Source organism: Pinus tabuliformis, chromosome 9, assembly GCF_031772625.1.
Source record: "Pinus tabuliformis cultivar Carrire ecotype Pingquan chromosome 9, CPIR1, whole genome shotgun sequence".
Lineage (NCBI taxonomy): Eukaryota > Viridiplantae > Streptophyta > Pinopsida > Pinales > Pinaceae > Pinus > Pinus tabuliformis.
In genome coordinates this window covers 1,384,524,395-1,384,552,037 of record NC_142307.1, presented here as the reverse complement: position 1 = coordinate 1,384,552,037, position 27,643 = coordinate 1,384,524,395, and the positions used below count along the sequence as shown (strand labels likewise).

The following is a 27,643-nucleotide window of genomic DNA, read 5'->3' as shown; positions in this document are numbered from 1 at the left end:
AGAAAGATCGAATCTCTCGAGGTGCAAACCTTTCCTCAAGTTTTTCACTCAAAAAAAGAGGTTTCCACCTTGAGAGATTTGATTCCTCTTGGCGCTTGATAGATTCGGAGTTAATATGGATCTAGGCTTGTTAATATAAAATCAAGTTGCAATAATGCACATTTGATATAATGTTTAGATGTTGTCATTTAAAAAAAAAAAATATAGCAATCATAACAAGTCTCGGTTGCAAATCTTTATAAATATACTTGTATTTCTTTAAATTTTCCATTTTTGTTCAATTCTCTCCCATGAAAACTTGGCAATATAATTTGTGTTGTTTGCTAGGGCACGCCATGGGTGGGCACATTTAGCAAGTTTATCAACGAGTGTTGAGTCTAGCTACGATCTATCCCCTTTTAACCTTCGTAATTCAACAATAAGATAATGATGAATGCTTTCTCAACTCTAATTTGGAATTCATCTGGTCAAAAATAGTCCTTTATTCTAATAATGTTACAGTTATAATGGTTATTATTATAATAGTCAAGTAAGGGTAGGACGAGTGGTTAATACAAGACGTTAACTTCCTCTCCACCCGAGTTCGATTCCCCGAAATTACATGTTAAGCCTATTGGTGATGAGGCTAGAGGAATAGGCGGCCCCAGGGAGTCACTCTATTCGTTGACAATACAAGATGTCTTGGTTGTTGCTAAGTCATATATTCCTTGTATATTCGACATACAAGTCACTGGATATACTCTTGGTGTTATAGTGCCAACCAGAAGGTTTGATCATGAACCTTGCCCAAATTACTCCAACAAGTTACCAATTCGCCATGGTTTAAAAAAAATTGGTTATTATTATAATAGTATTTCCTACTAAGTTTTTATACCCTTGAAAGTAAATTTATATCAAGAATACAACTTTTCTATTCAAACTTAATTTAAAGGTTCTTGGATCTATTACATATTTTTTCCACTAACACTAACAAATGTCAATGACACCCAGCCAACCTAGCCAACCCAGCGAACTTTGCTTGTAGGATACACTCTTGTGAAAGTAGTAGACAAATGGTTGTATTCAACATTAATTAGAATAATCATATATTCCATGGTTTTACACCGCAAACTGGCTTCATTTGCCACTAAAAATCAATCCTTACGTGAGACCATCCCAAATATATTGGCTACATTTTCAAAAGGCATGAACCATTTCTTTACTTAAAAAAGATATGGCATACTGAATTGAATTCAACTTACAACTTGTAAACATAATTGAATATTTTGTTTGAAGTCAAAACCTACCTCTTTCTCTCTCTGCATTCAAATTCTGAGCATTAACCAGATTAACTTTAGAGCAACCCTCTTCATTTGTTGCTGCAAAAATCAATCCTAAAGTGAGACCATCCAAGCTATCCTGGCTTCATTTTCAGAAGGCGTGAACTATTTTTTTACTCCAAAGAACATATATCATGATGACCTGAATTCAACTTACAAGTTCCAAACATTATTGATTCTTTTGTTTGATAGGATCACCTCTCTCACCCTCTCTCTGCATTCAAATTCAGAGCATTTACTAGATAAACTTCAAAGCAAACCACTTTATTCACCGGTGTGAAAACCAATCCTAATGTGAGAGTATCCAAGATGCACTAGCTCCTTTTTCGAAGGCATGAACCATTACTTTAATTTCTTTACTGAACTATTTTTTTACTCCAAAGAACATATATCATGATGACCTGAATTCAACTTACAAGTTCCAAACATTATTGATTCTTTTGTTTGATAGGATCACCTCTCTCACCCTCTCTCTGCATTCAAATTCAGAGCATTTACTAGATAAACTTCAAAGCAAACCACTTTATTCACCGGTGTGAAAACCAATCCTAATGTGAGAGTATCCAAGATGCACTAGCTCCTTTTTCGAAGGCATGAACCATTACTTTAATTTCTTTACTAGAAGAGGTAATCTCATCCTGAGTTCGAATCAAGTTACAATTTGTGTTAAAATTGGCAACTCGGGCCAAATTCCACTTTGGACAGCGCATTTGATGGAGATAATTATTGCATTGAATTCCCTCTTTTCGAGAGGACCAAAATCGACCTAAAGACCATTAAATTTGGATACGCAGAAATATGTTTTTGAATTTATGCCCACACGTGCAAATTGTCAAGGTCGGCCACATCATCATGTAGGCTCATGAAACCCAAGAGACATGTCACTTCACCCTCAACGACTTGTATAAATATGAGATATCTCAAGCCTCATTTGGCATCATCTCATCTCACACATTCTTCTCTCTTCATCTGATTAGTTCGTATAGCATATTGGTTATCTCTTTTCCTCACACGTGTGGCAGCAGAAAGACGAATTGCAGAACGAATTACAGGGCCGAAATTTAAGAGTTTGTTGCAAGTTTGACCAGGGGTGTTTTGACCATGTTTGACTTGGGTCAGAATTTTGTTTTTGGCCGGCCACATTTATTGGCACGGGAACCGAGGCATTCTATTGACTTTGACGACAGACCAATCACAGGGTTGACCACAGGCCTGACCATTGTTTTCAGGACCGTTTTGGGCTGACTTTGACCACCTTATCAGACCGAGTTTGACTGGGTATGACCAAGCTGCTTTGAGAACATTTTGCTGTTGCTTTGACCAGCATTAACTTTTTGGTTAGGGCTGTTCACTGCTGCAGAAAATTTCAGATTTGACAGGGCTGCCATAATCATCATTTGGCAAATCAATTTTGACTTTATTGTACTCTCTCTCTCTACTGAACATTTGATATAATAACAAGAAGAATTGATCAAAGGGTTTTTCCCTGGCATCCGCCAAATCTGGTGTTCTCTTGTCTTGGTTTGTGTTCCGCATTTTATTATCCATGTTCTATCTACAGTGACTGACAATGTGATTTATGGTTAATGTGATTGCTATTGGAAATTGGCATTGGGCTGCTAAAAGGACATTGAAGTAATTGTGCTAAGCATAGAACATACCATTGTTAACTAAAATTAACAACTTGCAAACAGAAATAATTCTTTTTTTAAGAAATGCTCTTAGAGGTGGTCCAGAAAAATGATGAATTTAGAGTATAAATCACTTACAGAACCAAGACTAATTCTTTGATACACTTAGCAGATAACACTTCTGCATAAATGTTAGCAGCTTCTTTTACAAGCAAGATAAATGTAAGCATCTCTGGATAATTTTTTGCATGTCAGCTACACAGATCGTTAACAGAATCATCTTTTTGCTATCATTATGATCACTCCGACGAGCACAGGAAGCAATTATTCAGAATTGCAATTCCTCGTATAGATATAGATCTAAAGCTTCATGCTAATTTAATATACCTGTAGGACTGTCTTCTCAAGAAGACGGGAATCGAAACATTCAGTTGGAAAGTTTGAAAAAATGGCTTAGCCTGCTGTCTGACAAATTGTTCATCTTAGATGGCTGAAGTGCAACCAATGAAGCTGATAGGGGATCTTTCACATTTTTTACTGTAACATTGTTACTCAAAATATTTTGTCCAATATGGGGAAGGTCAAATGAGCTTTCTCTGGCACGGGACAAACAAGAGAGAAGAAAATTTTAAACTTCATAATGTGGTACAATGTGTGCAAGAAAACAAGACAGCTGAAATTCAATAATTTATAACTAGCTCCTACAGCTCTAGAAGCAAAGTCCAGAGCCCCTAAAAATGCACTTCAAAACAAAAATTCAGAAAGAACATACTTGAAAAATGTGGGCACCGTGATCTTGTTGGAGCTTGGAAATGACAGATTTTGTGAACATTGAGAACATTGCTGTCTAAGACATATTTCTCTCAAAAGATGCTGGAGATCAGCAAGATTTGTACTCCCTTTGTGATGGCAGGAAAATATTTTGTGAATATTTATAGCTCACAACCTGCTGAAATAGTGAATAAATAAGAAAGCAAGAAGAAAAGGGAGAAAAGAGACTTTAATATGATTTCCCAATTGATGCTTGAAAATCTTGAAAGCGAGGAAACCATGGCTAATACATGAGTACTGCAAATGAATGCAGCCAGTGAAAGGAATGTGGTGTAAAGTACATTAAGAAGAAAAATTATCATGAAAAATCTAAGTCTATTAAGACAGGCTTCCTGGATTAAATTTTGGACAAATCTAGCCTATCAAAATGATGCCTTGAGAAGGGCAAGGTAGGGTTGGGAACCATATTTGTGTCAGTCATGCAAGCGAAGGTGGAGAAATTATAGACCATTGAATTTCAATCATGCCCCTTCAGTGAGTGGGTTTTGGATCCAATTACATAAATGATTAGATGTACCTAACTCTTGACACCCTCAACTATAATTCTGAATCGAGAGGGCTCGGAACGGACAGAGAGGGACAATATGAGCAAAGAAGAGGGAGAGAACAGATTGATCCATCTATCTATTTTGATCGGGGTGTCTCCGTATGTTGATATACATCTAGATAGATGGATATGGAGACATGGATATTGACATCTTGCCAGGAACCAGATTTGAACTGGTGGCACAAGGATTTTCAGTCCTCTGCTCTACCAACTGAGCTATCCCGGTACCGCATATCTGCTTGCAAAAGAAATAAGAAAGTTTTTTCCAGATATGGCTTTTCCTTCCAACAACAACATGCTCGGAAATCAATTGGATTGGTTTCATTAGTTATCTTTAAAACTAATCTATTCTGCCAATGAAAAAAAGGTGTGACAAAAAAAGCCACATGTACTTGTTGCGCTTTGTGAAGCATACAAAAGCACAAGATAAGCAAAAGGAGGATGTAAGAAAGTTACAAACATTTTTTTAAACAAACCAAGAAGCCATATTTTGTTAAACAAAGTTACAATTGCTCAGCAATACCCGTGAAGTGATATTTCAAAAAGATGAGATAAGAGTGAAAATCCCATGGACATAGAGTGAAAATCCCATGGACATTCTCTTCTAATCTGAGCTATGCAATCGGAGAACTTTGTGTTTCTAAACAAAGTATAAACTTTTAGAATAGAAACATTTATAATCATTAACCAGACGGGCTTTCAACAGCATAACCATAGAAAACGAGACTCAGGTGTTTAAGAAACAAAATTTAGGGCTTGAGCAGGTGCAGATGCTTCCATCCTTAATGGTGTCCTTCATCTCTTCGTCTGTCAGGACATCTATGTTGTAGAGCTTGCCAAAGGAGCTCAATTTCTGTTCAGAAGATAAACAAATCAATAAATATAAAAAAAAAAAAAAAAAAAAAAATTCCAAGGGAAACCTTGCAGAAACCCGAAACCCCCTGGATTCTTCCAACCTCTGATTTTAGTAAATTCAAGTTGCTTCTTTCACAAGTGTTAACAGGTTAAGATGACAAAATTTGTTTTGTAAATTTATGACCACCTCAATAAAGAGGCCTTTGGACACATGGCTAAATTATCCATTATGGAATTTGTTGGGCATTGTGAATTAACTAACACAACGAGCAAACTAATTAAGATCACTGGGAGAAGTGTTGAACATATAAGAGTCCAACTTCCTTTATGTGTCTTGATTAGTCAGCAGCAAAAATTTTGAAACATTGCTTAACATAGGCAATTTTTCCTACAAATACTTATTGTACTCCGTTTGTGTTTCTTCCACAGATATTTGTTTCCTGTTTTTGAGGAGATCACCCCTGCCAACCTGCCCCTTCTTGCATAATCCAGCCATTAGTATCTCACCTCCTATTTGATCCTCTCTCTCTCTCCCTCTTTCAGATCAGCATTAGAAGGAGCTAACTGGATTGGGCTATTCAGGGTCAGCAAGATACAAGAAAATGCAAAGAGGGCCACAAGAATGATGTACCACATGTAAAGCAATGAAAGCAGGATGCAGAAACCACTTTCCACAGGAACCATAGTATTCAAAACCAGCCGGTTCAAACCGGCCGGTTCATTAGCAAACTCCACCGGACCAGTAGAAAAACCCGGTTAGACCGCCCTCCTCGCCAGTTTTTTGGTCAAACTGGGCATAAACCGACCAGTTTATGACAAAATCGGCTGGTTTTCCCATAAACCCGTTGGTTCACTGCCAGGCCAGCCACGGACCCAACAGAAAGTGGTTTTGTGAGTTTTGAAGTGGTTTTGAGGGAAATTTGGGCCCCTTACCCTCCAAAAACAGCCCCTCCAAGAAAAGCATGTCTCCCCTCGCATTTTCCTCACACATCTCAATCCTAGCAACACTGGAAATCAATGGTAATGTTAAATTTTTAACATTACCATCAAATGACTCAGGATGTAATATCTTGTGTTACATAATGCACCCTGGAGGCAACCTAGATCCACAGATCCCCAGATACGACAGGGTCCATCTAGGATTTGCCTCCCAAGTTTGAAAACAGCCAGGATCTTCCCCCTAGGAATCGATGCACCCAGCAAGTGAAGATTCCAAAACATACATTTTTTTTTAAAAGGGTTAATGTTTACTTGTGCTTGCTTGTTGAAACCATCTTTTCATCAAAGTTTAGTTACAGGTAAGTTGTTTTGTGCAACATAGGCTGAATCTCATTCTCCTCTCAAATAGTTTCTGGGCTGAATCTCAAAAAGCAGCAGAATATTGTGGCCCTAAACTAAGAATATGCACAAAAACTGTTGTTCCATTCATACAATTATGTTGTTTTGTTCTCTATTGTAACCCTAAACTGAGAATATGCATACAATTTATTGTTGTGCTATGCATGCAATTTATTGTTAATTCAAAAATAATTAACATATTGTTTTAATGTTGTGATTCATTCTCTGATACATGACAAGTAAAATGTTTTGGTGCAATAAGTTATATATATAGAAATCATATTATATTGAATCATAATGTATTAGAGATTAAATCATAATGTATTATGTATCATATCGTAGATAAAATTTCTTTTATGATACATATGTATCATAATGTAATATGAGCATTGCTTATTGCAATATATTTGAATTATATATGTTTTCTTTTCCAAATTATAAAAATATATTTATCTTACCCACTAGATGTAAAACAATTGAGGACAGGGTGTTCTGTTAAGGAATTCCTTTTGTGTAGGTCCCAAGTTCAAAACCCCATGGGTACAAAATATCCAGCCATGTTAAGGGTTGGTGTGGCCCAAGCTAATTGCGACCCCCAGATGATTTTGATGGCTTAGATTGTGAAAATTCCACAAACTGGAATCCTATTGCAACAACTTGTATTATTTCTCCTAACTGATAAATTAATTATTCAGTTTATTGCTACAGAAACATCGAAATAAACACACTGCAACCTTCACAAATAAAACTGCGAAAATAAATAACGTTGGAACTGAGAAAATACTAGCACACACACATAAAAATAACATTGTTGTTTTTGGACAAAAGTCCCCAGAAAAACCCAATGCGGGAAAACCAGTGCAGCAGATGAGAGTTTTATTTTATTATGCAACAGTGAAATCTGAGTACAATCTATGGATGCCCAATTGACAATCCAATCAGCAAGTGTATGACAGAAACAATTAGAGAAAAATTCTCTCACTCAACAAGCAATCCCGACATTGGCTTCTACAGAAAATTGGTTGTCCAAACCCTAGCGTGAGACCTTCTGCGCTCTCTCACATGTGTGGCTTGATTTTGCCTCTAAGCAAGTCGTCTAGCCTGCCTCTGCTACTGGAAGTGACTCTCTGACCCTCTGGAAGACTTTCCCGACCTCTAAAAACTGAATCACCTCCTCCTCAGCTAAATTGAACTGCTCTGCGTCATCCTCTGCGTTGCTTTTGGGTGGATCACCTATGTCACTTGTTGTTGCCCCTCCGATCTAGAAAATCTCTTTCAGACTCACTGTCCCTGCCCCTCACTCACTGCTTCGATTGTTGGTTGTCCGGCAGCTGACTGCTACTACTCTGGAAATTGATCTGCCAAGGAAATCGAATTGTTGGTGTATCTTCTCCAAGTGCCCATCGACTTCTTCTTATAATCCTCTGTTGGTTCTTCAACGGCCAAGATTAAACTTAATCAAGGGCTAGGATTATCTTGAAGTCGACCTGTGTGAGTTTCTAGACTATTCTCACCTTATCTCAATTAATACTGATCAATTAACCATATTCCCTAAGTTTAGACTTAAGAAATATTTAAAAATCGGCTAATAATCTAATTGAGATACTTCTAGGTGGAATTTCCAGAAATTATTTCTGGGTTTTGGAGATCTCATGTATTCTAGCATCTCCACCAAATTTTGTGGCTAGAACACATCTGATGCTACAGAAACTAACACTCCCTCTTAGCGAGGATTGTGTTCTCTCTAGTGCTGCACATCCTACCACAACACCATGTCTCTGTATCACCTCCTGTCATGTTGCTGATGTCTGGCCATACTGCCCACCAACCACTGCGCAACTTTGATGTTGCATATGTACTACTGCTGAAACTGTCACATTGTTGCCAACACTACATCTGCATTGCAACTCCCTCTCATCTGTTGTTGTTGCAACTGCAACAACTGCAACTGAGAAGCATCCAAAATACTGAATCAACTATGTTCAGTATGATGCATCTGTCTCCCGAGTCTCTGACTGCTACTAGCATCTACATTGTCACTGAAGAATCTGTGTTGTTGCTAACTCTACACTGAGCCACCTGCTCTACTGTCAACACTGCTCTGCGCTCCTCAGCATCTCACTGCTACTAGTCTGCAACTGTCACTCTGGTACTGATTGCATCAACTACCATTGATCCATCCTGCTACTGAATACTATGGGCCCCTGTAGCAAGGTACCGATCCATGAGGACACCTCAAGGATCCTGCCCAACTCTGCAACTCTGGGACTCTGATATACTCATATTGTTGTTTCTACCTCTACACTGTTGTTGTAATTACTGCAATAATGAGTCTAATATCTCAGGTCCTGAAGAATTAGCTTCCATAGGGTTGCTCTCTCTAAAACTAGCCTCCCTCTGAGTCTCAATCTCCCTTTGGGAAATCTCTCTGCTCCCTCTTGGCAACTCACACTGTCCTCCTGTGCTGGAAACTGGACTGCGTAGCTCTGCATTGGGAATCTCCTAGCTGGAACTACACCTGCATACTGCAACTGGGCAATTCACACTGACTGTGTCACTGCATCTAGCACTGCAACTGTCTCTCGAGTACTGACTGCAGCGAGATTTGCAATTGTCTAATGACAGATTGCGTTGGCTGACACTAAACTTGCTACTATGATACTGTGGGCTCCTGTAGCAAAGGTGATGATCCAGCGACAACAACTGGAACTGGTCTCACTGATCTCCTTGCTGCTTCTGCACTGGATCATGCCCACCCGGCACACTGGAGTCTCATGTTGATTTTCCATGACCTTGGTGTCTGGGATAGAATCTTAAAATCTTTGATGCTACCAAACCAAGAATCTCAACGAAACTACTTTGCACAGCAAAATATAAATTGCAGTAAATCACACATGCACAAGTATAGACAACTTTTTACAAAATATCAACCCAACTTCGTTATATTAATCAACATATAATATAACTATCTAGGGCTCCCATACAAGGGATAATGACCCTCAAATATCCACAAGTACAAGAATACAAGATACAATGACATTGTTGCAGCCTCTATGTCGTATCTCGTCTTGTCGGTCCTTCGCTTCTGTTCTTCTCTCTAGTGCCCCTTAGTCCATCAAGAGACAACACAGAGTCTCCAGGAGGGTTGCCACCTATCACTGCTGCAAGTCGATTCTGCTACAATGAACACGAGCTGATCCAATCTACTCTTCTAGGTTGGCCAATACCTGAGCTCCAATCTACCAACCTAGCAGTCCACTAGTCCATCAATGTACTGCACATTAGGCTCATCAACTTCACCCAACCTTTAGTTGTCACACTCCCTTTAAGACAACTTGTCAAGGGCTACTCTTGGACATTTGCACGTTGCCCTCCAACGAACCAATGATGTTCAATACCTCTTGTCTTCAATTCACTGTAAGATCTACTCCTAATTGAGGTTTCCAACCACCCAAGTCAACCTCAACAATTGGCTCCCACAGGCTGCAAATTTGTCCACACTTGGGCACCACCCATCCAGCAACAATTCAACATAGAAAACAACAACATACTTGTACATGTGAGCTGGTGCAACTGTTGTAGGATAACATTCTGGTTAGGGCATCAACGCAGACCCTGTTAGCCCTCTCAAACCACTGCAACAGTCCTCTTTATCATTGCAGTTTCCCTCCTTTCCTTAGCTCCCTGCCCACGCTGCCTGTTCCACTTCTTTTGCAATGAGAAATAGGCCTTACGGCCCTCCTAGCAAGCCTAGAACAAGCCTGCGATACCTCTGTGACAACTACAGGGCCTGCGGCCTAGTCAAACAGTGAGAAACCAACCTTAACCTTGCACCAAATAAGCCCAGATCTACTCGGATTCCTCTGTTGCTCCTCGACCCTGTCAAAATCATACAAAAGGACCCAAATCTGTCCCTTATGCACCTCGACCTTCTCTTCTTTGAGTTGCGGCTTCCACAAGTAATGTTTTCACAATGAAATGTTGCACATGGATGCTCTAAATGAGCCTCACTCACCTCATATTTATATCACTCAATGAGGGCTTCAACGAATCCTTGTCAATTGTCAACAAGTCCTTCTAAAGCCAAGCCGACTTGCACAAAACATGACAGTGACAAACAAAAATTAATATCTCTTAATCTAGAGCTTTGATTTGAGTGATTCTCGATGCGTTGGTTTTGTCTCGACATCCTCTATCACCTCAAATTTTCTCATGCTCAAATGCCTCATGGTTTTGGCCCAACTCCTTTGGGTACAAAACTACAACCTTATGTTCCAAGCCCACACGTGACTCTTGTGGTGCTCCAACCTCTAAAACTTGAACCCTAGGGCTTGGAGTACCTCCCAAGCTACTCAAAAATCAACATCTCATACTCCTCCTCTTCCTGGATCTGGTGCCCTACTATCTCCTTTTGAGCCTTGTCCCTTACTGGGACCTTTCTTTGCTTTGCAACCCACACTAGACAACTCGCACTTTCTCTGGTACCTGTCTCTGACAACTGCAAGTCGATCTGTTGCCCAAATTTGCATTCTGACTAACTCGTACGGCCTCCTTTGGCAATCTCGTATGGTCATCTTTGCAAAGTTGCAAAATCTGCGAAACTCAAAACACTGGAGAACTAAACAGGAATCTCCTCCCTTTCCTGCTCGGCTAGCAGCTCTGAAACTCACACTCCCTCCTAGAATGCACAAAACTGCTACTGTCTGCCTTGTTCTGCCTTCAGTTGCTCTCTAAGAATACTCGCTTAGCCTTTCTGAATGTCCTTCTCTGAAAACTGGCACACAAACTGCAACCCGAGCAACTTGAACTTGCTGCTTTGGCAAAACCCGCACTGCCTGCTACAACTAGAAATATAAAATTTTCTCCAGAAAACTAGATTTGGAAACCCTCTGAGAAATCTGGAAATTCCTCTCTGTATGTACTTTTCTCTTCCACCCGATGTTGGTCCTGCTACTGCAAAACCCTTTGCGTCCAACCAGAAATTTGCTCAGCGAAAAACTGAGTCGTTGTTTCTCTCTCTTCCCGCTGGAATCACTCAATCTGGAAAGTCGAATTTTTCTGGCACTCTACACTGAAAAATTGAACTTCCCCAAGCAACTCAGTCTGCCTAGCAATGAACTGTGTTGCCTCAAGAATTTCGGTATGTTGCTCCCTCTGAGAAGGGAAATTCTCTTCTCCGCTTCTGAGCTTCCCGACTAATCACTCACGCTTTGATACCATTTGAAAATTCCACAAACTGGAATCCTATTGCAGCAGCTGGTATTATTTCTCCTAACTAAATTATTAATTATTCAGTTTATTGCTAGGACAACATCGAAATAAACACACTGCAACCTTTACAAATAAAACAGCGAAAATAAATAGCTTTGGAACTAAGAAAATACTAGCACACACATAAAAATAACACCTTTGTTTTTGGACAAAAGTCCCTGGAAAAACCCAATGCAGGAAAACCGGTGCAGCAAATGAGAGTTTTATTTTATTATGCAACAATGAAATTTGAGTACAATCTATGGATTCCCAACTGGCAATCCAATCAGCGAGTTTCTGACAGAAACAATTAGAGAGAAAAATTATCTCACCCCATAAGCAATCTCGGCACTGGCTTCTACAAAAAATTGGTCGTACAAACCCTAGCATGAGCCCTTCTGCGTTGTCTCTCACACATGTGCTTCAATTCTGCCTCCAAGCAAGTCGTCTAGCCTGCCTCTGCAGCTGGAAGTGACTCTCCGGCCCCCTGGAAGACTTTCCCAGCCTCTAAAAACTGAATTGACCTCCTCATCAACTAAATCGAACTGCTCTACGTCAACCTCTGCGCAATCTTTGCGCTGCTTCTGGGTGGATCACTTCTGTTACTTGTTGTTGCCTCTCTAAATCTAGAAAATCTCCCAGTGTCTCTGCCCCTCACTCACTGCTTCGAATTCTGGTTGTCCGACAGCTGATTGTTGCTACTCTGGAAATCGATCTACCAAGGAAATTGAATTGTTGGTGTATCTTCTCCAAGTGCCCATCAACTTCTTCTTATAATCCTCTGTTGGGTCTCCAACGGCCAAGATTAAATCTTAATCAAGGGCTAGGATCATCTTGGAGTCGATCCATGTGAGTTTCTAGACTATTCTCACCTTATCTCAATTAATACTAATTAATTAACCATATTCCCTAAGTTTAGACTTAGGAAATATTTAAAAAACGGTTAATAATCTAATTGAGATGCTTCTAGGTGGAATTTCCATAAACGATTTCTCGGTTTTGGAGATTTCATGTATTCTAGCCTCTCCACCAAATTTTGTGGCTAGAACACATCCAATGCTACAGAAACTAACACAGATGCCTCTAAGTCGCAATTTCTCAACCAAAAGCTAGTCCCTCAAGTCATGGACAAATTAGCAAACAAAAAAAACAGATATATTTATACTTTTTTTATATCCATTGTTGGCAGATCTGGATCTGGATCCTGGTAAATTAGGGAATATCTTGGCCTATAGACTACGCACTCTCGTGCGCATTGAGAAAAAAACTATTATACTCTCTCTCTCTAGAAAATAGTTGTATGTATGTGTGCATGTGTGTTATTACATGTCATGCATCCACAAATTCTGAATCCTAATTTTGAGAATGGCATACTTCCCCTCACCTCCACATCTGTGACAAAGAATCCTGGAAACCTTGACTTGAGCCTATTGTTGGTTCAAAAATGTGCCTTGACCATCCACAAAAAGTGAACTCTTTATCAACTGATGGAAGAAAATCATTCATGAATCTTATAAACTTGTTCTACATCAAGCTGTCACATTCTACCAACAATTTTCAGTCACCTCATTGCCTTAAATATGATCGCTTGACATGTAGAGCAATGTTAGTGAGACCTGATGTCTTCACGCAACAAATTTCAAACATAAATGTTGATCTTTCTGAAACAGATAAAGGAATTCCTCATTAATGATAGATTTAAAATTTTTAACTTACACTTCATCTTTAGACAGATAAGGTTTCACAAGGCATGGAAAAAGAATGAGAAGGTAAAATAACGGAATCATAAACAGTTTTTACTGTGGGAGGTAGATATTACAGAAAAAATGTTAACAAAAAGGTAAAGAGGAAAGAAAAATCAAGGAAACCTCCTATGACAAAGTTTGGGCATTGACTGTCTTTCAAGAGGTCGGCATTTCCACATACACTAATCCATTCAATTCCTAATATCATTTGCTTCTTCATGAAGGCAAATGATCAAGATATCAAATATTAAGATAATGTGTACATATGTGTGGTTCAGAACTAAGAACCCAAAAAGCACGTACATAAGAGCCACTTGGACTGAACGGTACAGTGTGTCAACCAAGATCAATCAATGTAAGGGAAAATTGAAAACAAAAAAGCTGTACTCACATGCTTCTCAAGTATCCACTGGAACACTTTAAAGACTGAAATGTTTACGGCCTAAAAAAAATTTCCATATTTTTTTTATTTAGGACCACTTTACAATAAGTTAAGCTAAGCTCCTGATCACATTCCATTTCCTTCTCACAGTTTTGGTTAACGTGATTGAGGGTAAAGTCAACGAGGATAACTAAACTCCACAGGGCATGGTTCTCTCGAAGTAGAACCTTAGGTATCTTAAAAAATTTAATTTGAATTTTCTCCTCCAAATGTTTGCAAAATGGCCCCGATATTTTTACATGATTAGTTAATAGAAAGCAGTGGAAAACTGAAAATCAATCCAAAAGCTAGCAGTGGGCATAGATCCCAAACCTAAGAATAATATTATATTTCCTACCGAAATGACTACACCTAAAAATCCTATCTTCATCGTGCGTGATCCCCAAACGATCAGTTGGAATGAACACCGATAAGGAACATAAATATAGAATGTTACCCTCATTGTTTCTGACTTCATATACCCAAACACTTTACCTGACCTCTCAACAGGAATTCTTTAAATGTTCTTAAGGACAAGGACCACGTGCAAAATTCAAATGGATAAAACACTTTACCTGAACTCTGAACAGGCATTCTTTGAATGTTCTTCAAGACAAGGACCAAGTGCAAAATTCAAATGGATAAATATTGACAGTTGATGCAACCAAGATAAAATCCAACATTCACTATTAAATACAAGATGTAAATTCAAGACCAAAAAGAAAAAAGAAACTCCACAGATCAAGCCTACAACGCTCGAATAATCTTACTTTAACTTTTTCCCTAAAGGGGCATTGCGATGCTGTTGGTAAACCTGAAATGGAGCAGCTGCGTACCCAGATGCCAGAACAGCTAAACATATAGCGAAATAACACAGGCTGACCGACACCCAAAAAAATTCAAAGTACAGTATCAAGTCCATCAGGTATCTTCCTCCCAGGGATCCATTAAAACCTCAGGGATCCTATTTCATTTCAGGAACCCATTTTGAAACCCTATATTGTGCCACGCGCTGCTCTCTTCCCAAATATAGCTTCCCAAACAGACGGGAAAAAGGGTCCCTTCTTATCCATATACTCCCGAACAGCCTTCTCGTCTGCAATGAAACCCTTTTCCTTGAACTGATTAATAACCCCCTTGGCCTCATCTGATCTTAGTTCCTTGCAGAAACCGTCGATGATCGAAACAAAACTGGCAACGTTAGGGCGCCAACCTTGGTCAAGCATTTCGAGACTGTAATCAACGGCTTCCTCCAGCTTTTTGTCTTTGCATAAACCCTGAATCAATATCCAATAGCTGAAAGCATTCGGCACGACGCCATTGTCCTTCATTTTCTTGAATATTCTCTTGGCGTCATCAAGCTTCTTTGCCCTGCAAAACCCTTCGACGACGGCCGTATAGATCACAACTTCGGGTATGTTCCCTTTCTCCCGCATTTCACCGAATAACTTCATGGCCTCCTGCACCAGCCCGTCCTTGGAGAGGCCATCCAGCATGGCAACGGCGTTGGGAACCAGGCCCGTTTCTTTCATCTTCTGGAATATTTGATCCGCGTCTTCGGGTGAATTCGAGTCGCCGTCTGAGGCGCTTTGGTCGCCGGAGGAGTTATTCGCGCCCGATTTCTCATTGCCTATCTTTTTTTCTCCGTTCATGGATTCATCTGCGGCTTGTTTCTCTCGCAATTCCTCACCCGAGGCTGTGCTGAGACGCATGGACTGCAGAGAAAATGGAAGAAAGGCTGAATGATCCGAGATTAACTTCTGGGAAAATGTGGGCAACTTGGTCGATCGTTGGGAGGAAAAAATGGAGAACATAGTGTTGGGAGTGGATTTTTGTGAACAAAAACGTAGAGCAGAGGTTGATTTACGCAGGAAAATTCGATGTATCGGCATCATGGTTCGAGCACCGGTAGCTTCTGCGGAGGGTTTATGGTAGGGTTTAAGCAGGCTCCCAGTCCCAGGGGCTTGTGTGGATTATCTTATTTGCGAACGAAGGGTTGGACAAAAGTCCCTTACGGTACGATATTTACTCGGAATCTCATTTCTGTAAGATTACGATTACTTTCATCGACCATTGTTTAATTTTAAGAAATGTGTTGGGCTTACTCGGATAAAGGTTATAATGTTAGGCTTTTCTCTATGATGTTTCTCCGTGATGTTTTGGTTTTTGTTAGAGTTATAAGTTATTAGTATATTTGGTTTATATATGGTTGGATATATTCGTAGTATTATAATACTAATTACAAAGTTGTTGGATATATCCTTGGTATTATAGTACTAATTGATCATGAACCTCTAAGAAATTATTACGATTTATTACCAATTCACTATGGTTTGAAATTAAAATCATTACAAAGGTAGAAAAATATACAAGAAAGAGCATGTCAGGCTTCTGAAACCAATGCCCACATGTTCTTCCACTGCCCAGCTACGGCGCAAATATGGTATGATCTTTCCGTTTCTCATGGATTTCCTCACATCGTTTTCTCTTCTGTACAGGAGGGGTTTATGTGGTGGAGTGCACAGCGTCCAGAATGGAGATCTCTTTTTATCATCACGTGCTGGTGTCTCTGGAAGTGGAGGAATGCCTGCATCTTCCAGGATTCCAAGTCTCCTATTGCGTCTACGCTGGTTGTTATATCTGCTATGCTTCAACAGGCTTGAATAATTTTGGACCCGCTCTTTATGTTTTCAGTTATCTGGATCTATCTTTTCTTCTTATATGTCAATTGCTGCACCATGCGGAACTTTTTTCATATCATTTTGGAGACATATTTTCTCAGCTATTTTGTTTTTTCCTGGATAACCTCTCATGGTTCATGTTACAGGCCTGTAACAGAAGGCTTATGTGTATTGGTTCTATATGTACATGCTCATTATATTTCCTGAATATAATATATCTTGATTTTCTCTCTGAAAAAAGTCTTTTAACATCAAAATGTAACAAATATCAAACATAGTTTCACAAATCCTATGATTATCCTATTTTGCTATTACATCCTTAAGTTGTGGCAATGTCATTTGACCCAATTCCAATATCCTTGGGGCTAAATCGTGAGCTCTATCTTTTGTCGACGATTGATATACCTCATGAGGGAGGAGATAGAGGAGATAGAAATTGTTCTAAGGCACATTGTGACTTGTTCCATTATTTATTATTTCATATATAGAGAAAGTAGATTCTTTTGCTTATTTATTATTTCATATATATATAGAGTAGATTCTTTTGCTAAAGGTTGATAGATTACAAGAAAAGAGATGCAGAAATTATTTCAAAACATTAAACAGGGTGTGTTTGATTGTTTAGTATTATATATACACCAATGCAACACATCCTACATGGCAGACGGAGAAGGAGGACGAGGAGGTTAAGCAAGTACACATATTCATCAGGTGAGCAATCAACCATTATGGCAATAACATATTCACTAACTCATTGGGCACCTCATTGACACAAGGATCATGGAATGTTCAGTCTTATATGTTGTTGTAAACCAATGCTCATAGTTACAACAAAATCTAGCGCCACCAATTGATGTAAAGCCCTAAGTATCAAGAGGTTTGTCTTCTGCAGCTTAGAAAGGCTACCTGTTGTCACCCCAATAACTCTTCCTCTCTCTTTTGGTTAGATCTTCTCCAACTCAATAGTTGATTCTGTAAGGATGGGTTTATCGAGGCTATGGAGTGGAGGCTCAAGGTGAAAATGAAGAGTCATCCTTGATAAACCAAAGTGGTTGTAGTATGTGGAAATGAAGTTGAAATGGGAAAAGGAATGTGGGAAATATAGAGGAGGGGGGGGAGAAATAAGCAAATGAAATGATGAGGAACCAATGTCTATTAATCGAAGGGCTAGTAGAGTCATGAATCATAGTAAAATGAATGGATTAATTTATCACCCTCAAGGCTATGGAGTGGAGGGTCAAGGTGGAAATGAAGAGTAAGTCTTGATAAAGCAAAGTGGTTGTAATAAGTGGAAGTGAAGTGGAAATGGGAAAGGGGACATGGGAAATAAAAGAGAGGAAAGATAAAAAAGAAAAAACGAAATGGAATGATGAGGAACCAGTGCCTATGAATCTAAGGGCTAATAGAGTCATGAGACATTACAAAATGAATGGATTAAATTATCACCATCAGCGATTTCAAGATAGACTACGAAGTAGAAAGACTATTTTGACACCTCCCACCTACTTAGATGAAATACTTAATGTGAAACCTTCAATGATTAGTTTGTACCTAAAGAAAAGTGAGCTTGTTTGATACATTAAACAGTGAGGTGTTTATTGGAAATTATGACATGGAAATTAATCTTGGAGGGTTCACTTTGCCAAATTAACATAAACATGTTGTTTTATTAGTTAAATTATTATTCAATGAACAAATGTGGTATAAGAAAATAAACATAGCATAAATATGACAAGAGAGAAAGCCTTCTCACATTACTTATTCCTAGATGAGTTGTGTTTCATAAATAGACTTTTATGTTGAAATAAAAGCAAGAAGTTTCTACAAAAAATGAATATCATAGAAAATAACCATATTACAAAACAACAATACCACATTTCTTCATTAGTATTCAAATTTGATACGTAAGAGAGCCCAGTATCATCATCTCGAAGCTTTGATCTTCAATCACTAATCTCACTCCACAATCCTCCAATTGCCAATTACCCCCGGTAACAACCCCTGTAACCACCCAAAAAAAAATGCATATGCCAAGTCAAAGAGGTGAGGTTGCTCTCTAATGAAGGTCAACAAATGCCAAGTGTAGTTGGTATATTCATGCAATAAGGATGAGAGAGAACCTAGGAGAGGTGAACCCTAAAAAACTATGCCATGTAACTACCTTAATCACCAATAAATCATAATTATTCTCCATGTGAAGTGCACCCTTGGAGAATGTGCCAAAGTGGTTAGAAACCATCAATATGTGATAGCCAAACCTCGCTCAAGTGAAGTAATCTAGAAAACTTTGGAATATAAAATAATCCATTGAGGACAACATATATTATATTGAATGAATGATATTTGGAATACAATGTGTGTCATTCATATACATAGGTGGGATGCCCTTTCACAAATAATCATGTCTTTTGAGGCATGTCCTTTTGTTAATATGAGTTATTAGTTATTAATTATTATTATTATTATTATCTATTGACATATTTATGTTCATAACATTCTCTTCCTCTTTAGAAATGATTTGTCCTCAAAGCATATTGATGAAAATGCTTGATAATTTTTTTTGTCTAGTAATGTCTTTGTGTCTTTCCCAATTCTTGGAATTGTCATCTTCGATGATACAAGACGATATCAACTTCTAAGTGCTAAGCAAAAATATCAAACTAAAAAATGATTTAACCATCTGATTTGATCTTTTGTGGAACCTTGCACTTACTCGATACACGAAATGAATTGTTTCCATAAGACTTAATTGTGATAGCATCAATTTTTTTCGGAATATAAGTCAGTTGTTTTTGTCCTAGTTGATATTGATACATTAAGTGGTTGAGATGTCTGCTCTTATGATTTGGATGTCGACAATGAGTACTTGTGACTTGATTTTCGCTTATCATGTTTGTGGTTATTTCTCACATTACTTCATATATATGAATCCATTCATGCACTAATGTTACTTACTTGATCAATGGATATTCACTTTGAATTTCAGTTGTTTGAATTGCAACATCCAAGTATGTCTTCGCTTCAATTGGATTGGGATCTTTCTGAATTGTGATATTATTTAGATCAATGTTGTTCCCTTTTCATCAACTTGGATGTTTTTACTTGAAGACTTTGGTGATTTTCTCTGTATAAGTTGCTCTATTATGTTTTCTAATGATTATTTCATAGCCTTAGATTTTTTGACTTATGCGAGTAATTTATGAACATGATATTTTAAGCGAGAAATTTCTTTGTTTTTATCTATGATAATTTCATCAAATTATTTTTGTATCCTGGATATTAACTTTTGATTTTCTTGAAGCATCACTTTTGAGATATAATGAACAAATGTGGTATAAGAAAATAAACATAGCATAAATATGACAAGAGAGAAAGCCTTCTCACATTACTTATTCCTGGATGAGTTGTGTTTCATAAATAGACTTTTATGTTGAAATAAAAGCAAGAAGTTTCTAAAAAAATGAATATCATAGAAAATAACCATATTACAAAACAACAATACCACATTTCTTCATTAGTATTCAAATTTGATACGTAAGGGAGCCCAGTATCATCATCTCGAAGCTTTGATCTTCAATCACTAATCTCACTCCACAATCCTCCAATTGCCAATTACCCCCAGTAACAACCTCTGTAACCACCCAAAAAAAAAAGGCATATGCCAAGTCAAAGAGGTGAGGTTGCTCTCCAATGAAGGTCAACAAATGCCAAGTGTAGCTGGTATATTCATGCAATAAGGATGAGAGAGAACCTAGGAGAGGTGAACCCTAAAAAACTATGCCATGTAACTACCTTAATCACCAATAAATCATAATTATTCTCCATGTGAAGTGCACCCTTGGAGAATGTGCCAAAGTGGTTAGAAACCATCAATATGTGATAGCCAAACCTCGCTCAAGTGAAGTAATCTAGAAAACTTTGGAATATAAAATAATCCATTGAGGACAACATATATTATATTGAGTAAATGTATGGATGAATGATATTTGGAATACAATGTGTGTCATTCATATACATGGGTGGGATGCCCTTTCACAAATAATCATGTCTTTTGAGGCATGTCCTTTTGTTAATATGAGTTATTAGTTATTAATTATTATTATTATTATTATCTATTGACATATTTATGTTCATAACATTCTCTTCCTCTTTAGAAATGATTTGTCCTCAAAGCATATTGATGAAAATGCTTGATAATTTTTTTTGTCTAGTAATGTCTTTGTGTCTTTCCCAATTCTTGGAATTGTCATCTTCGATGATACAAGACGATATCAACTTCTAAGTGCTAAGCAAAAATATCAAACTAAAAATGATTTAACCATCTGATTTGATCTTTTGTGGAACCTTGCACTTACTCGATACACGAAATGAATTGTTTCCATAAGACTTAATTGTGATAGCATCAATATTTTTCGGAATATAGTCAGTTGTTTTTGTCCCAGTTGATATTGATACATTAAGTGGTTGAGATGTATGCTCTTATGATTTGGATGTCGACAATGAGTACTTGTGACTTGATTTTCGCTTATCATGTTTGTGGTTATTTCTCACATTACTTCAGATATATGAATCCATTCATGCGCTAATGTTACTTACTTGATCAATGGATATTCACTTTGAATTTCAATCGTTTGAATTGCAACATCCAAGTATGTCTTCGCTTCAATTGGATTGGGATCTTTATGAATTGTGATATTATTTAGATCAATGTTGTTCCCTTTTCATCAACTTGGATGTTTTTACTTGAAGACTTTGGTGATTTTCTCTGTATAAGTTGCTCTATTATGTTTTCTAATGATTATTTCATAACCTTAGATTGTTTGACTTATGCGAGTAATTTATGAACTTGATCTTTTAAGCGAGAAATTTCTTTGTTTTTATCTATGATAATTTCATCAAATTATTTTTGTATCCTGGATATTAACTTTTTATTTTCTTGAAGCATCACTTTTGAGATATCTTTAAAATCTTCTAATGAAGGTATTGTCAATTTTGACTTCATTGTCGTGTCTTGGAATGTCATCATCTTTTTCTTATATGGAAACATCAAAGAAAAATTATAACACCCCCTCCCACATTTACCCAATTTCACAAGCTCACTAGGGTAAACATGAGACAAGTGTCAATATGACATGACCCAACCTCCAAGTTCCAGTTGAGGAAGTGGGGCTGACACACCGACAACTTACTGACATCCCTTAGGAACACTAGATCACCCAGAAGTTAGTTCATAACCTTTGATGACTAGATCTTGAGTTGGAACTGCTTTTCCACAAGCCTAACCCCCAACCGCACACACAACACAACATGCATGCGGTTATGGGCCTCCAGTCGCACTCATAAGCCAGACTCCATGCAGTTTGACCCAAATCATCTAGTTGTGTGCATGCAAATCCGGAATCTGAGCCACCTTTTCAAGCTAGCCTCCAGACGATTGCCCATAACCCACTGTAACTTTCCAAAAACATAGACAAGATGCTAACAATGTCAACCATTCGAAGCTTGAACAAGAACTTGACCTAGATATGCTTAATTTATGATAGACATTTCGTCAAACATATGGTAAACGTGTAAGCTATAGGTTGTGAATGCATATTTGATCATAGACTTTTGAATTTCACCCGAGAATTACCAAGAAGGCTCCAAGCTCTCTCTCGCTAGTTGCAATAACACTTGTTAGATCATGCATTCATCAACCATTCAACAACTTATCAAAACATGCCAAGAGCCATATGTTAAAATTGGAAACTAGGGCCAACTTCCACCTTCGGACAGCTCATATGATGGAGATGATTATTGCATTGGATTCCTCTTTCGGAGAGGTACAATTTTGATATAAAGATCATTTCATTTTGACAAGCAGAAATGGAATTTTGAATTTATTCTTCTCATGTCAAGGTCGACCTCAGTGAAATGTAGGCTCATGAAGCCCACTGGATGTGTCTCCTCACCCTCAACAAATTGTATAAATAGGAGTGACCCTTCTCTCATTTGGACACTTACTCATCTCATCACATCATCTTCTCTCTCCTATCTTGATTTGTTCATACACTTGGAGGCTCTCTCTTCTTCGCACGTGTGGAAGGAAGGCATATTTCAGGAGGTCGAAATTTATGTTATTAGGGCAACGTCAACTTGGGTACTTTGACCAAGCGTTGACTTTTGTTTTGGGCCAGGACTTCGATCTTTTCAGACCGCATTCTTTGGCATGCAAATCGAGGAGATTGGGGATAGTTTGACCACATTGACTGCAGTATTGACTTTTTGGTTTGACTGCAAAAATTACAACCAAGATTGTTTGGGTTGACCGAGCTATTTTGGGTTGAATTTGACCCTCTTTGGAGGTTGTACTGTTATGTTGTTGACCAAGTTGATTTTGTTGAAAATAGCAACAAGAAATGATAAATATAGAAGTGTTAAATTTAGTACTGCTATAAATAGCATTTCGGGATACCTTCCTATTTTAGTTAGTCCCTGAACTAAAATAGAGAAGTAAAATTCGAATTTGATCTTAGCAGTTGTTTGTAAAATAATTAATTAATTCACCATGAGTTAATTAGTTGTAGAAAATCAAACATGAAGTCTATGTGGGGACATGCAACAGTTTCTCCATTAATTGAGGAATTTATCCATCAGTTAAAGAGATAAGGATGAGTGGTAATTTGAGTTGTAATTAGTTGGCTCAGTTAACTGAGTCAAGTCCAGTTAGATTAATTCAAACAGTTTTTTGAATTAATTGTGAGTTCAGTTAGTTAATGCATGCATGCATGTAACTGCTGCACTTCAGATAACTAAATATTCTCTCATAAATAACTCATGCATGTCAGTTCAGACAGAGACCCAGTTGAGATCAGATGGAGGGGCAGTGTACTATCAGTTGCTAGAATATTCCATTGTGAATATTCCTTGCATGCAGAAGGAATTCTTTCCTTGAGGATTGCGCAGTTACTTCTTCAGGTTTTGTGAGTGTGATGAGGCCAATTCACACGTGGCATCACTGGACCCCAAGAAAAACTGCGCAAGGAAATAGGAGGCTTGGAGGGCTTGAGGAGGACATATACAGTGTCTATTCAGTCTGTGAGTTGTATTGTTTGATTGCAGAGAAAGCAGGATAGCTTGAGAGCTGATTCTTTTTGTAACTTGAACAAGATTTCCACTTGTATGATAATACAAAGATTGGGGTTTTAGGCTGAGGCTTTCCCCGGGTTATTCTTCTGTGTTATGTGTGATTGATTTCTCATTCTCAGTTATATGTGTTCTCATTGATCTTGCTCAGTTCGATTAAGCTTTCGCAAAGTTTGTTATAGAAGTAGATCTTGTATTTTGCTTTAGTCTATTGCATAATCTGTTGGTCTACAGTGGGAATTTCTACATGGTATCGGAGCAAAGGTGATCAAGGCGAAGAATAGTATACAAGAAGGGAGAAGTTAAAAGTTTGAGGTTCCTGAATATAGAAATCGAGTTCTTATCACATCTCAATTTCACCAATGGCGTTCAGCGGTTTAAGACTCGAGTATGCCCATGGTGGCAACTTGAATTATATAGCCTGGAAGGATCGCATGGAAGCAGTATTAGAGGATAACGGTCTAAAGGACTTCATTGATCAAGAAGTCCCCAAACCAACTGATGCTACTCAATTGGCGGAATGGAAGAAATGTGTGGCTAGAGCAAGGAGAATCCTCCTAGAGGGAGTTCGAGACCACATTGTCTCGAGCCTCCATGGGAAGGAGACACCGTTTTCGATGTGGAAAACATTGAAAGATCTATATTAGAATAGCAGCGATCAGAGGAAGTTGGCGTTGAAAGACAAGCTTCGGAAAATCAAGTGTGAAAAGGGCGACACGATCTCTACATATCTGAACAAGCTCACCACCTGCAGGGATGAGCTTGGAAGTGTAGGGATCACGACCGCTGATGATTGCATGGTGAGTCTTGCACTCCTCGGTCTTCCTAAGAGCTGGCATAGCTACCAAGACTCGGTTAATGGAAGAGAAAAACTGTCATATTGGGAACGACTTTGGTCGGATCTGATGCAGGAGTAAGAAGAAGCACCAGAGATGGATCCTCATCGAAGCAAGATGATGAGGAAAATATACCTTAGCGAGTAAGGCGAGGAAAGGGAAAGAGAAGGCGTCCCATCCCAAATCCGGTTCTTCCCATGGTGGGAAGAAGATTGATAAATCGAAAGTGTGATGCTTTCATTATCATGAAGTGGGCCATTATGCTACAAATTGTCCACAAAAGAAATCCAAGAAGGGTTCCTCGAAGGGATCTAATGATGAGGCACTGGCCTCATAGTTTGAGCTGGATTTCTCGCTTATCGCATGCATGGTTTCATCCATGGTGGGAAGTGTGTGGTACCTGGACAGTGGAGCTTCATTCCACATGTCAGGTGACAAGAATCTTTTCAATACCTTGGAGGAGAAGGATCTCCAGATGCGGATCGAGATGGACGATGATGGAAAGTATTGTGTTTCAGGTGAAGGTTGATGAGCCCAAAATTTGGTAACATTTTGGGCTCATTTGGCCTAACTACCCTTGCTCAACCCTTCATTTTTAATAACTTATGCATCATTTTTTAGTATATTTATGTCATTTGTACGAATGAGGGCAGTCACTATTCCTAGGTGGCTAACACATTTTTATTTCAGGTTTTTTTGACATTTAATGGAGCAAAACCACGCAAGTGAGGGCTAGGAGACAGCCAAGATGGGATCGAGATTTTGTAGGAAGGTTGTCCACAACATTGAATGGCCTTCCTCGTGATCTTCACCCCCAACTCCGAGCTCCAACAGCCACCACCACCGAGCTAGAAGGCAGCCAAACGGATTTTGAGGAAGCAGCAAATTACTCTTAGTTTGGTCAGCCAAACCCCACTAATTTAGGAGGCCAGCTTGGCCCTCGTAATGTATAAATGATGAGGCTGTAGCCTTCGATGGGGACTTTTGAAACCTTGTTGCATATTCTGAACTACGAGCTGATAGCTCTGTTTTGCTCTTTGTAAGCCATTTTTGGCATGTTATTTGACTTATGACTATTATCTCTTAATGAAAAGCAGGCAGATTTGAGTTCAGCTCTGAGTTCTTAGAGGAGCCATAGCTCTCGGGGTTGGGCCCAACCTAAGAGCAATAGGCCTCCTTCCTTTGTATTGTTACCTTTCTTTCAGCATTGTATTTCTTTTCCTTTACATGCATTTGGAAACACAGTTTGCTGAGTTGAATTTCTTGGTGTGGTTAAGTAGGTTAGTTTTATGAACAAAGTTGCTTTCAGTAGTTTAGATTAGAGTAAGGAGATTGGAGTTAATCAGAGTTCCAAAAAGGGTTGACTGCACACTCACTTCCACCTTTGTTTAGGACTGGAATTGCAGACCGTGCCACCCACCAAAAACACTGTTTTACATGTTCATACAAGCTTTGATGCAATGTTCTCGTTTGTAGCAGCGTCCATCCGTTCAGATCTTGTGGAATGAACCTTTGCTTCAGTACCATGCATGATTTTCCTTACAAAATCACGTTGTTGTTCTTTGGTTTTATAAACAGAGTTAGAATAGGTTGATGAAATTTCGGTTATGTGCAAGACATGAATGATTTGTTTCATTTACACTGTGCAGTACTACTCCCTCACTCCCTTATCCTTCTAAGCCGTGCCTAGGCCATCCACTCATCTCTCAGTTAAACCACTTGCCTCCTAACTCTTCTATCACCCACGTGATTCTACCTTTTCGGCCTCCCATTTCCTCTACCCTCCTCTAGACCAACCAGCTTTGCACACCCCCTCTTCATCTCATCTCTCTGTCCATAAGCCATCACAAACTCCCCTCCTACCTCCCTATCCATCCATACAGCCTCTTCCACTCATCCATCACCCAAAAACCCGATTGCAGAACATCTTGTAGGAATTACTGAACTTCCTGTAGAAATCCTGAACATCCTGTAGAACCCCTGCAGACTTCCTGTAGAAGCTCATAACCACGGTTGCTTGGCACCCAGACTTGGTGAACTTCTCTGAAAGGATGTTAGGGATTCCTTAGACCCTCTCTGAGCCTTCCTGACCTTTTCCAAGCATTTCCCTCCTTGATCTATCCCTGCACAGTCAAGACCCAGTTAGAAGCACACACATAATAATTCCAACAACTTGAACAAAAATACAAAAATATGTTTTCTTTAGATCAAAGTAGTCTAGACACATGCATCTCACCTTCCTAGAAGTAATGGCATCACTTTCAGTAGTTTGCATTCTCACCGTTGCATCAGTAGGACTAGCTGGTAGAATTAGGGTTTGCTAGGGTTTTCATTTCTTGTTGACTTTCAGTTCATTTTTGCAAAGTAGGTTAATTTCCTTTGAGTTAGCTTTCGTTCATCGATTAAAAAGCTTCTTCTGAGAGCTCATAGAAGTTGGCTTGAGCCCTAGCGGACTTGTGCCGGCTGACCAAGTGACAACTGCGACAAGAGCTAGTACTTGTGCATACAGCATCGTCGCTTCCAAGTTTGTTACGAACTACCGGGTTGATAAAGATAGAGAAGGAAGTTCCAGGAGTTGTAGCATTATTGCTACAATACTGGGGCTCACCATCCTTTTTGGCGCCGTTGCCGGGGAAGCATCAGAGTATTAGTAATTGTTGCTTTTCTTCTATTTTCCTACTCTCGCCTTCTGCCAAGTAGTTTATTTCATTTCCATTCTGCAAAAGTAGCATAGACATTTCCTGCTTTCATAGATTAACATTTCAATTCCGCAATTTCATTTTTGCAAGCGTAGACTAGCATTTCCATTCCTGCAATTTCATTTGAGCAAAGTAGATTAGTTCTTTCCTGCTTTCATTTCAATTCTGCAAGATAGTTAGTTGTAGATCAACCTGTTTCAGTTTTTGCAGGTACCAGAGAAAAAAAAAACAAAAGCAATCAAAATTCTTTCCATTTCATGCCTCGTAGGAATCGAGATAAAACAGGCAAATTCTTACCCAACACCCCCACTACATCACTGAGTCACCCTTCTCTCTTCTTTGGTGACAGTGATCCAGAAGAACCT

General features: G+C 38.7%; 1 protein-coding gene and 1 non-coding gene across 2 annotated transcripts; both read right to left on the bottom strand.

Annotated features, from left to right (window-relative positions):
• Window positions 1–4,481: 4,481 nt before the first annotated feature.
• Window positions 4,482–4,554, bottom strand: TRNAF-GAA (transfer RNA phenylalanine (anticodon GAA)). The gene has a single exon. It is a non-coding gene; the product is annotated as a tRNA-Phe (tRNA).
• A 10,008-nt stretch (window positions 4,555–14,562) lies between these two features.
• LOC149153652 (uncharacterized) lies at window positions 14,563–15,993 on the bottom strand. Its single transcript, XM_089440470.1, has one exon. The coding sequence runs from the start codon at window positions 15,830–15,832 to the stop codon at window positions 14,933–14,935; it is 900 nt and encodes a 299-aa protein (XP_089296596.1). The 5' UTR covers window positions 15,833–15,993; the 3' UTR covers window positions 14,563–14,932.
• Window positions 15,994–27,643: the final 11,650 nt, after the last annotated feature.